We start from the raw sequence: 12739 nt of genomic DNA on the forward strand, positions 1-12739 counted from the left end.
CCCTGGAACTTGTAGTCCCGGCCGCCGGATGGGCCCCCGCACTCCTATACACACGTGCGCGCCCCAGCCGGGCTCCGCCCGCTCCCCGGCGCCGGGATTGCGTCCGGCGGGAGGCTCCTCCTTCTCCGAGGGTCGCGCGGCTGCCTGGCGCCCGCTCGGGGCTCGCCGCCAACCTCCGGTTGTGGAGAGCCGCCCTCCCCGCCGCGCGGCCCTGGCCCGCCTCTGCCCTCCGTCCCCGGCGCTCTGCGCTCGGTACCGAACTTCGACAGCCGGGCGCCGCTCGCCACCCGGCAACCCGATCCCGCCCCCAGTCCCCACGAGCCGCGGTCCCTCCCTGCCGCCCGGCCCCCGGGAGGGGACAAGCCGCGCGAACAGGTACGTCCGGTTCGGCGACTTTCCCCAGGGTGCTGAGCGCCGGGGGTGGGCGGGGATGCGACTGGAAGCAAGGGTGCACACGGTGGAAGGCAGAAAATGTGAGTTCCAGGAGGCGTTCTCGGGTGGAACAATGGGCGTCATTTTTTTCTTCTTTTTTTTTTTTTCCTAATTTTTTACGGAGACTCTGAAGATAGATTTTTTAAAATATAAGTTTGCTTCTGTGTTTCTACACCGTGAACATTATTTGAGAAATATGATAGTGGATATTTTTATAATCTGAGGAGGAGCCAGGGTCCCGGAGAAGATTCCAGTACCAGCTTGCCACCCTGGGCTACACAGGCCGCTTGAGGTGCACTTCTTGAGCTGTAAATTAAAAATTAAGATGGGCGCGCCTGGGTGGCTCAGTGGGTTGAGCGTCTGTCCTCCTATCCAGTGATGATCCCAGAGTTCTGGGATTGAGCTCCCCCCAGCCCCCCTGCAGCTTCCTACTCAGGGAGCCTGCTTCTCCCTCTGCAGCTCCCCATAATGGTGCTCTCTCCCTCTCTCTCTCTCAAATACGTTATAAATTAAGATCTTTAAAAAAAAAAAAAAGACAGGGTTCTGGTCAGGATGTGGTAGTCAGGCCCCCAGGATGAACGTGCCGGTGACCTCAGCACTTGCCACTTCTCCTGTAACTCAGCCTTGCCAGCTACAACCGGGACAGCAGCCGTGCGCAGGGCCCTGGGTACCAGAGGGCACTGAACTAAGCCCTCTGCTTGCATTTGCTGTACCTTCCTGAGCTCGTGATGTGCTCCCAACGGCCAGGTGAGGCTGCGGGAACCAGCTGGAGGTCAACAACACCACCGGTGAGGGTCAGAGCCCAGACTGAGGCCTGGTAGTTTGGTTCTTACCTGTGTTCTGGAAAGCACTGCGCCTGAAGCATGTAGGTGACCCGGTGTGTGTTCTCTTGTTGCTCTAACAAGTTACTGCAAATGTGGTGGCTTCCACTCCACAAATGCATTAGCTTGGTGTTCTGTAGGACAGATGTCTGACAGAGGTCTCTCGGGGCTCAAATCAAGGGGTCAGCAAGGCTCCGTTCCCTTCTGGAGGTTCTTTCTGGCCTTTTCCAGCTTCCGGAGACACCCACGCTCCTTGGTTCATGGCACCCTTTTTCCTTCTTCAAAACCAGCAATGTTGCATCTCCCCAAACAATTCTTCCATTAGTGGCCCCTTGCCTCCGACTCTCCTCTGCTTCTCTGACCATTTTCAAGGACCCTGGTAATTATGCTGGCCCCGCCGGGATCATCCGTGACAGCCTCCCTGTTTAAAGTCTACTGATGAGTGACACTAACTCTATCTGGAACCTTGATTCCTCTTTGCTATGCAATGTAACATATTCGCAGGCTCCAAGGACGAAGATGCAGACACCTGTAGGGAGCCATTATTCTGCCCACTGTACCCCTCCAAGGTCTGGGGAAGAGGATGCAGGGAGAGGCAGGGACCCCAGCCATGGAAAGTCTTGGTGCCAATTGGGAGGCTGCCTTTCTGCACAGAGGCTGAAATCCACATCCCCCAGAGGCAGGCCTTTGAAACCCCTTTGCACACTCTGGACATCTGTACCAGTCCTTCTGATTCTTTTGCTGGGATTCAGCTCTGTTCTCACCTGACAGCCAGGAGAAAGAAGGTTCCAGCTCACAGCCCTCCGCTATCTAGTCTAACAGAGGCCTGAGCCCCCCACACAGGTGGATGTGGGCAGGGAGGCATGGCTCTGACTAGGCAAGGCAAAACCTCCTCATAGAGTTTGAGCCAGATCTTTTGAAAAAGGTAAAATATTGCCAGGTTCCAAAGGTGTGTGTGAGTGGGTCAGAGGCACTCCAGGCAGAGGGACACCCAGAAGCAAAGGCATGGTGGCCTGGGGAATGCCAAATCTTCTAGCAAGGGCTACAGCATCGTCGGAGACAGTGAGCTGAGGAATTCTAATGTTGCAGAGGGGCTCTTGTGCAGAGAAAAGCTACCTACTGCTGCTTGTGTTTAAATGAATACAGTATTTATTAAACTTATAAATTAAAGGAAGAACTAGTTTTCCTTAAACATCCAAGTGCAACTTGCAAATCTAGTTTTCTATTTATAAATCTGCTAATTTTTGTATAAAAAGAACAATTACTTTCACTTATTCTTTGATGCATATTTAATTAACTCATAGGTTCAACAGATTAAATTCTAAAAATGAATGCCAATTACAAACTTAGGTAATTAAATTCCCTAATAGATTTTAAACTACATGTTACAGAGATGAGATAGCTGGTCTTCTCAAACACCTTGAACTCAACATCCTACAGGCATTTTTTTCTTTTTTGTTCCTTTTTCTTTACAAACAGGGAGGAAGTGGGGGAGCGGTGAGGACACTCTTGCCACCCACCTTACTCTGTCCTCCCCAACCAAGCATATTATTTCCTAATCAGGTAAACAGTTTTTAAAAAGCGTTTGTTCATTTATGTGTTTGACAGAAAGAGAGAGAGCGGGGGGACAAACAAGGGGAGCAGCAGGCAGAGGGAGAGGGAGAAGCAGACTCAGCAAGAAGCCCAATGCGGGGCTCCATCTGGGGACCCTGGGATCATGACCTGAGCCTAAGGCAGACACTTAACCAACTGAGCCCCCCAGGCGCCCCAGCTAAGCAGTCCTTATATGCTAATAGGTTACACTGGTAAATATGATCAGTCGATTCTCTTAAATGTTCCCAGGCTGTTTATAGACTTAGATCCTTTTACACTGTCTCAGTTGTCTGTTGCTGCATAATAAACTACTGAAAACTTACCTACTGACTTAAAATAATACCCGGGGCATGGAGTCAGCCGTTTGGTCTGGGATAAGCTGGAAGTTTCATCTGCTGGTCTTGCCTGGGTCACTCCAGTGGCTGCAGGCATCTGACCCCCTGCCTGGGGCTGGGGGCCCTGGGATGGCCTCAGGCCCATGACTGGCAGTTGGTGCTGGCTGTCAGCCAGGCCCCTGGGTTCTGCTCCACGGGCCCCTTATCCTCCCCTAGGCTTGACGGGGGCAGCTTCACAGCAGGTCGGTCTCAAGGACCCGCTGCAAGAAGGCAACCCCAGAGGCTGCCCCCCTGCCTCCTGAGACCTCACGCTGAAGTCATCCATCACTACCACCAAATTCTGTCGTTTGACGCGGGGTCACAAGGTCAGCCCAGATTCGAGGGCGGGAAGAAAGAGACTGGATCTCTTAGTGGGAGAAGCAGCCAAATCTCATTGCAAAGGCAGCATGCAGGGGTGGGAAGAATTATTACAGCCATTTTATCTAATGAAATCCATAAATCGGGGGCGCCTGTCTGGCTCAGTTGGAAGTGCGTGCAACTCTCGATCTTGGGGTTGTGAGTTTGAGTCCCACACTGGGTGTGAGATGACTTTAAAAAAAAAAAAAAAAACAACAACACATATCAAATAGGACAGATTGATTTAAGTGTCTCAAAACCTTAAGCAAACACTACTGTTTAAATTATTAAATAAACACAAAACTTATTCCTACCCCAGGACCAAGATTCTGGGTTTGCTTTGCGGGCTTCCACACCTTTCAGGGTTGCAAAGCCGCCAAAGGAGCAGATTCCATCACAGCGGGGCCAGGGGTGCGATGAGATTTGGGACCACAGTACGGTGAGGGGTTTCCTGCTCCTGGTCTGAGATTTCCAGAGCAGAGCGAGACCCAGAAGAATTCTGCCAGGTCTAAAGGGACCCCCCAGGGACGCCTGCGTGACTCAGTGGGTTAAAGTGTCTGCCTTGGGCTCGGGTCGTGATCCCAGAGTCCTGGGATGGAGCCGCCCCCGCCCCCATCATCAGCTCAGCAGGGAGCCTGCTTCCCTTCCTCTCTCTCTCTCTCTCTCTGCCTGCTTGTGATCTCTGTCAAATAAATAAATAAAATCTTAAAAAAATAAAGGGGACCCCCAAACCCCTTCCTCTCTCCAGGAGCCGAATTGCAGAGCTCAGTGCATCCCTGTTTCCTGAGAGTCTCTCAGTGTTCAACTTGACCCCATTGTACCAGGACACCTTCCTTCTTTTTGTTGCTTCAACGCAGGTGCGCTAGTCCCTGTGCCTCCCAGGTCCCCCTAAGGTCTTCACTATGTGATCGCCATTTTGAGCGTCCCTCCACCCAGGCTGTAATGCAGTCTTCATACTTGACCTTACCACCTACCTGTATTCCATTCTACTGTTTGTGTCATGAGCCAGTATCGTCCAGTCATTATAATGGGAGGCGTGAGAGGAAGAGTGGTTTAGGCGGTCCTAAGCATCGGCGGCGCCTAACTGTAAGTCACGTCCCTGGGCGGCAGAGGGCGCCCCTTTCCTTGATTCCTCCCGGGGCGGTCTGAGGACCAGGTTGGGGATCCCGGGAAGACTGCTGGGCCTCCCCAGGGAAAGGGCCCTGGCGTGGCCGGCATTGGCTGTCCCTCCTCCGACTTCAGAGAAAGCCTTGGAAGAAGGTGGACGTTTAGGGGATACTTAGCTTGAAGTATATAAAAGCCTCAAATAGTGGGGCACCTGGGTGGCTCAGTGGGTTAAAGCCTCTGCCTTCAGCTCAGGTCATGATCTCAGGGTCCTGGGATCGAGCCCCGCATTGGGCTCTCTGCTCAGCAGGGAGCCTGCTTCTCCTCTGTCTCTGCCTACTTGTGATCTCTATCTCTGTGTCAAATAAATAAATAAAATCTTAAAAGAAAAAAAAGCCTCGAATAGTATCATTGACAAATTTTTGTTCCAAGATTTTATTTATTTATATTTATTTTTAAGCGATCTCTACACCTAAGGTAGGGCTTGGACCACAACCTGCGAGATCAAGAGTCGCTGGCTCCGCAGATTGAGCCAGCCGGGTGCCCTGATTGGGACAAAGTCAAATGACACAATGAATTATGGTTATGAGCGGAATCCTCTTCCCCCCAGATTCTTAGGTGGAAGTCCCAACTTTGGGTCCTCAGGATCTGACTGCATTCAGAGAGAGGGTCTCCGAACAGGTGACTGATAAAAAACGAGGCTGTTAGGGTGAGCCCTCACCAGTCTAAGTGGTGCCCTTGTAAGAAGGAAGTTGGACACGCAGAGACGCACAAAGACCATGTGAGGACACAGCAAGAAGGCGGCCATCTGCAAGCCAAGGCCAGAGGCCCTGGAGAAAACTAGATCTGCCAACACCCTGATTTTGGACTTGCAGAACTGTGAGAAAATAAATCTCTGTTGTTTAAGCCACCGATTCCCTAGGATTTATGTATAGCAGTCCTGGCAATCTCATACAACACCCTCTCCCCAGCCCTAATCCGCGGAAGTATGCATCGGTTTTGGTACTGGCTGTGCATTCTTCTAGATTCTTCCCGAGCATTTATAATCATAAGTGAAGAAATACACATACAATTTCTTTCTTTCTTTCTTTCTTTCTTTTTTACAAAAATAGGATTTGGCCACAGACACCGTTCCACAGCTAACTTTCTTCATTCCATAGGACATCATGGGCATGTTTCCCTGTCATTATCTACCCAAGCCTTCTTTTCTTTCGAATTAAATTAAATTACATTTAAACCAATTAATTAACATGCAGTGTATAGTTTCAGAGGTGGAGGTCAATGATTCACCAGTTGCATACAATAACCAGTGCTCATCCCAAGACAAGCCCTCCTTAATGCCCATCCCCCAGCCACCCAACTCCCACCCACCTCCTGGCCAGCAACGGTTTGTTTCCTAGAGTTAAGAGTCTCTTATGGGTTTTTTTTTCTCTCTCTCTCTCTCTCTTTTTTTCTAATTTCTTTTTCCCTCTCTTCCCCTATGATCCTCCATTTTGTTTTTTAAATTCCACATACGAAGGGTGCGTTGTTGAGCATCTGCTTTCGGCTCAGGTCATGGTTCTAGGGTCCTGGGATCGAGCCCTGCATCAGGCTCCCTGCTCCAACCAGAAGCCTGCTTCTCCCTCTCCCTCTGCCGCTCCCTCTGCTTTTGCTCCTCTCTCCCTGTGTCTCTGTCAAGTAAATAAATAAAATCTTTTAAAAATAATTCCACATATGAGTGAAACCATATGGTATTGTCTTTCTCTGACTGACTTACTTTGCTTACCATAATACCCTCTAGTTTCATCCACGTTGGTGCAAATGGCAAGATTTCATTTTTTAATGGCTGAGTAATATTCCTGTGTGTGTGTGTGTGTACACCATATTTTTATCCATTCATCTGTTGATGGACACATGGGTTCTTTCCACAGTTTGGCCATTGTGGACATTGCTGCTATAAACATTGGGGTGCAGGTGTCCCTTCGGATCCCTACATTTGTATCCTTTGGGTAAATACCCAGTAGTGCAATTGCTGGGTTATAGTGTAGCTCTATTTTTAACTTTTTAAGGAAACTCCATACTGTTTTCCAGAGTCCGAGCCTTCTTTTTATTTAGTTATTTATTTTTTTAAAAGATTTAATTTATTTGACAGAGAGAGACACAGTGAGAGAGGGAACACAAGCAGGGGGAGTGGGAGAAGGAGAAGCAGGCTTCCTGCTGAGCAGGGAGCCCAATGTGGGGCTCAATCCCAGGACTCTGGGATCATGACCTGAGCCGAAGGCAGGTCCAGCCTTCTTTCTAAGGTTCCCAAATATTCCGTTCTGAGCCTGGGTGGCTCAGTTGGTTAAGCATCTGCCTTCTGCTCGGGTCATGATCTCAGGGTCCTGGGATCAAGTCCCATATCTGGCTCCCTGCACAGGGAGTGGGGGGGAGGGGTTCTGCTTCTCCCTCTGTTCTTCCCCCTGCTCATTCTCTCTCCCCTCTCTCTAAAATAAATAAATAAAGTCTAAAAAAACCCACGAATTTCCATTCTATGGTGACAGCGTTCATAGTTTCCTTTCCTTTCGGCTTAAACAGCAGAAATTTATTTTCCGTGGAGTCTGAGAGTCCAAGATTAAGGTGCCGGCATTCTCAGGTTCTAGGGAGGACATTTGACCTGCCTTATAGATGGCTGCCTTCTTGCCTAGCTTGCAGGCTTGTCTTTCCATGGCAGAGAGAGAGAACGCAAGCTCTCTGTGTGTCTTCAGGGCACTAACCCTATCACAAGGGCCCCACCCTCATGGCCACGTCAACCCGAGCTGCCTTCCGAAGTCTCCACCTCCGGTGCCATCACACTGAGCACTGAGGGCTTCAGCCTAGGGCTCTGGGGCCCGCAATTCAGTCCAGAGCGAGAGGCAGCATCGTGTTTCCCAGCATCCTCCATGGATGCACATGGTTGCCACTCCTTTTGCTGTGACAAACATCCTTGTCCCACCAGGCTGGGGGTAGCTGTGGGATAAATTCTGAAGAACAGAGTTGCTTTTTACACCTTAGACAGATGTGGCTAAGTGTACCTTCCCACAAGTGATGCGCGAGGGCCTGTTTCCCCCACGCTCACCCTCTCCGCCACGTGGTGGTTTTCGAGAAACAGGTGGTGGAAAGGAGAAGGTGAGGTTGGTGACATTTATCTCTGAGGGGAAACCAACCATTTGGCCCAGGGAAGGGAAACCAGAACCAGGGGTGAAGAAGTCCAGGGCACAGAAAGAAGGTCAGAGAGCCCCCTCTGGGAGAGGCTGAGGGACCCATAGTGGGAGCAGAAGAGGCACAGGTTTTATTTGCTCATTTGCCACGTGCTTACAAACGTGAGCAATGTCCCCAGCCCAGACTGTGCTCAGCGGTGAACAGAGCACCAGCTCTGCCTCTGTGGAAACTTCTGGTGTGAGAGACACACGGTAAACAAGGCAGCAAGCACAGGTCATTTCAGGCAGGGCCTAGAGCCATGGAGAGAATGAATTCGAAGGGCTGGAGAGGCAGAAGCACGGGGAGGCGGAGGGAAAGGGGGAGGCAGCACCCAGGGCCACGGGGAGGTTCGGTTCCATACACTTCTGGAGGGTGTCGGTCAAGGGTGAGGGGCAGCTGAGTTTTATTTTATTTTTTTAAAGATTTTATTTATTTATTTGACAGAGATCACAAGTGGGCAGAGAGGCAGGCAGAGGTGGGGGGAAGGGAAGCAGGCTTCCGCCGGCTGAGCAGAGAGCCCGATGCGGGACTTGATCCCAGGACCCTGGGATCATGACCTGAGCTGAAGACAGGGGTTCTAACCCACTGAGCCACCCAGGCACCCGTCAGCTGAGTTTTAAACGGTGCTTCCTGGTAGTCTTGGACACAATGGCACTCAGATGGGCATGGGGGACAGAGCTGGAGTAAAGTGGATGGGACAAGCACTGTACCAGCAGGATTTCTAGCCTCAGCAGGATTTCTAGCCTCAGCAGGAAAGAGGAAAGCGTGGGAACAGCCCTGGGGGTGAGTCCTCTGGTTGTCTGTTGTCTCTTGCTGTGTAACAAACTACCTTGTTTTGATGGCTGAAGACAACAGCTCTTTGATTAAATCTCATGATTTGTGGGTCAGGGCTCAGCTGGGTGATTTTGTTCCATCTGGCCTCGACTCGGGTCACTCAGTGGTATCAGGAGATGAGGCTGGGCTGGGGGGCCCGAGAGAGCTTCCCTCACCTTGGCTGGGATGTCTCCAGGCACTGTCAAATGACCTCTGGGGGCAAAATCAGCCAGGTTGAGAACCAGAAGCTTGGGATCAACTCATTTGAACTCCAAGCCCCCATCCTACCCAGCCGTGAGGGAATCTTACCCTGGTTACAACTAGGATTCTCATCCAGGTGATCTCAGATCATGGGGGTGGGGGTGGGGGTGCCTGTGTGGTGTCCTAGACCTGAGGAAATGTTCCAATCCACCACCATAGCTGCTGTCAATGTCCTCACTGGGCTCACCTCAGTGGTCCCCTGAATCCAAAGATGCTCTCCTCTCACCCCGACCCCAACACTGCACTTCTCATAGGATATGGCCTATGAGCACACGCTGGGAGTCTTCACAAGCATCTTGCTGAGTTTGTCCCCTCTGCCTCTGGTCACCTACCAACTCAAAGTTTCCCGGTCAAAGCTAGAAGATGGCTGGAGAGTTCATGTGTCTGTGTCTAGCTGGCAGAATTTGCTGGCAGACTACACATGGTTGTGAAAGAGAGGGGTGAAGGACACCCCCAAAGTTTTCAGCCTGAACCCGTCCAAGAATAAGGAGGCCACTGATGGGAAGGAAGTCAAGGGAGGAACAGTCTGGGGGAGACTACTGGGAAGTCCATTAGCGATCCAAGTGGAGACATCAAGGAGACAGCTGGGTAGAGAAGTCTGGAACCCAGGAGCAAGAGCTGGGCTGGAGATAAAAATGTGGGAGTCATCCGAGGTGGTATTTATAGCAACGAGACTGAGATCACCCTGGGAGGGAATGTGGAGAGCAAGGTCCCAGGCCAGGCTCTGGAGCTCTCAAATGAATAATTATCAGGTAATAATTACCATCGTTTTATTTCTTGAAGCATCTGGCACAGTGCCTGGCCCTCCGTACAGGTTCTCTGAATGGAACAGAACAGGACGACCCATTACTAACCCCCATGCTTTCCCTGCTAATCAGCATTTGGAGTCTACCTCAGCAGGAGAGCAGGCAGTTAGAATCCCTCAGGTAAGTGGGAATGAAAGCACTCTTTAGGAATTTTCCAGAACCCGGGATGGAACTTCACTATCACTTGCAGAAGGAAAATCAGGCTGTCTTAAAAGTCCCACTCCAAAAGGGAACATTCTTACTGGCACAAAATTCCATGTTCCACAGACCCCCGAGTTCTGAGCTGCCACCACTCCCTCCTAATCCATCCTCCACTCTCTCGCCCTGAGTCTCCTGAGCTCCAGCTGTTTTCCTTTTCCTCATATAGGGTGAACTTTAAAACCTGGGGTTTGCTCTGTGGGGGACACACACATGTACTCCTTCAGTCTCTCATCCGCTCCAGATCTGTGACCTCAGACTGACTCTGAATACAGCCTCCACCATCTTGCTCCCCACCCTTGAGAGCAGCAGCCCCAAAATAGCAGCATGAATCATTCCGGAATGGTTGGGTAATACAAGGCCAGGGCACCCTTCTGTGGCAGCGCCTCTGCTGGTGTTCCAGGGCTCTGGGGAGGGGGACACTGGCCGGCTACCGTCATCTCCTCCCCATCCCATTCCAGAGGGCTCTCTGAGTCCACCAAGAGATTTGAAAGCCCAAGTTGGAGAAAAGTGTTAAGAGTTAACATTTCTGAATGTCAGAGGGGCTTTACTGTGACCCTGAATAAGCTTTAGGGGTCCCTGATTCCCATCTCTTGTAGTTTTCTTTCCTCAGAGGGGGCTTTCCAAATTTTATGTTTTGGGTCTGAAGAGACTTGAAGATGGGTGATTTTGTTCAAGTCTCATAGTAACCTTGAGAAGTCATGGGCACTTCATCCCCATTTATAGGCAAGGACCCCGGAGCATAGAAGAGCCTTCTTTGGGTTCCTTGAAAATTTCAAGCTTGTTTTACCCTCAGGGCCTTTGCACTTTCTGTTGTCCTGTCTGGAGCCCTGTCCTTGGCTGGCTTCTTGTCATTCCAGGTCTCAGGGGTCTTCACTAACCACCCACCTGCAGGAGCTCCTTCCTTCCCTGCTTCCCCTTTACCCCTTACCTTCGGCCTTTTTTTTTTTTTTTTAAATAGCACTCACCACTATTTTCATTTCTGTATGTTTTTATTTAACAAATGCATACAATATTTTCTCTGTAGTAGGCAGTGTTCTACGAGCATTACAAATACCAAACAATTTAATCCTCACGACTACTCTGACATCAAAACCGGTTCCCTGGGGCGCCTGGGTGGCTCAGTGGGTTAAAGCCTCTTCCTTCGGCTCAGGTCATGATCCCAGGGTCCTGGGATCCAGCCCCGCATCGGGCTCTCTGCTCAGCAGGGAGCCTGCTTCCTCCTCTCTCTCTGCCTGCCTCTCTGCCTACTTGTTATCTCTGTCTGTCAAATAAATAAATAAAATATTAAAAAAAAATGTTTCACCCACATTTTAAAATGGAAACAAAAGAAACAGAGATGTTAAGCAGGTTGCCTGGAGTCACAGAGCTGATGAGTCTAACGATCATCTCTCTCACTAGAAGATAAGATCCACGAAGCAGAAACTGCCTTTGTGAGCTGTTTTGTTCTCTGTCGAGCCCCTGCATCCAGAGTAGGGTGCCACACGTACCAGGACTATATAAAAGATGTCAGTGATGATGAAACCAGGTTAGAGACAAGAGGGAATGGGAAAGAAGCCTGGAGAGAAGCGTGGGGAGATGGCGGAGGAGCTCCTCTGGGGGGCAGTCAAGAGCGTAGTGGTCTGGAGACAGAGCCAAGAAGAAATGAAAGGTCTTGCCAGCACGCTGAATTCAGCAGACGAGTAAGATGCCAAAAGTAAGATGCTAAAATCACCTTTCTTCCTTCTTGAGTTCAACCCATCAATAGATGCTGTTGGCTTCTCCAAAAGTTGGAACCCAACTGTTCTCACCCCTCCTCCGGTTCCACTCTGGCCCACAGCATTGTTACCACTCTCCTGGAGCATGGCAATAGTGTCCTGAAAGGTCACCTACACTGCAGTCAGAGGAGTCCTGATAAAACTGTGTCAGATCATGTCCCTTTTCTGTTCAAATCGTGCTGGCATGAACACATCGGCCTCTCGGCCCACAGGACCCGGCTCCTGCTTCCTCTTGGCCCTGCTCTCCAACTCCCTCCCTGCTCCCACTATCCTGGCCACCCCAATGCAGCTCCCGCCCCAGGACCTTTGCATGTGTTGTTCCAAGTTCATGGGTCTTCCCCATTAATTTCCATTCATCTCACTCCCTTACTTCCTCAGGTCTTTGCTCAGATCTTAGCTTCTGAGATTTGCCCAAGCCAGCTTATGAAAAATGCAACACCATCCTCCTCGCCCAAGGCTCCTTAATCCTTTCTCTGCTTCATTTTTCCCCACTGCACTTAGGCAGAGATAATATGCTATAAGCTTTTTTGGCGTGTCTGTCACTAGAATGAGCACCAAGTGACTTCTGTCAGGTTTGTTCACAGCATTTTCTCCAAAGCCCACAATTGCATGACACATTCGATTATACTCGATGGATTAATGAACACCTACTATGTGCCAGACTCTGTGCAAGGCTCCTGGAAGGCACAGACAAAGGAAAACAGACATGAGGCCCCTGTGTCCTAACAAAAGGTGGGAATGACATCCAAGTTGCTGGTTTAATTTGTTACTGGACACACACATAGCCCACAGTGCAGTAAAAGCAAGTAACAAGCAGAACTTAGTGTCTTTGTTGGACCGAGACTGTTAAAGAACCCTGACTGCTCATCTTAGCCTGAAAAGACCGAATTAACCTGGCAGAGTTGGTGGAAGGGGGACGCCAGCAGAGGGACCAATTTGTAGGCAGGCCCAAAGAGAAGGAGCCCACCTAGTGTAATGAACAGAGAGGTCAGCAGGCTAGAATTCGGTGAAGACGGAGGACAGGG

At 50.3% G+C, this 12739-nt stretch overlaps 1 protein-coding gene across 1 annotated transcript; it reads left to right on the forward strand.

The window, feature by feature from the left end:
- The first annotated feature begins 28 nt into the window (after positions 1 to 28).
- LOC125078675 (formin-like protein 16) lies at positions 29 to 6041 on the forward strand. Its single transcript, XM_047691692.1, has 2 exons — positions 29 to 375; positions 5292 to 6041. Exons 1-2 carry the CDS (start codon positions 29 to 31, stop codon positions 5368 to 5370), a joined length of 426 nt encoding a protein of 141 aa, XP_047547648.1. The 3' UTR covers positions 5371 to 6041.
- The last annotated feature ends 6698 nt before the right edge of the window (positions 6042 to 12739 follow it).

The sequence above is a fragment of the Lutra lutra genome, chromosome 10 (assembly GCF_902655055.1).
Source record: "Lutra lutra chromosome 10, mLutLut1.2, whole genome shotgun sequence".
Taxonomy (NCBI): Eukaryota; Metazoa; Chordata; class Mammalia; order Carnivora; family Mustelidae; genus Lutra; species Lutra lutra.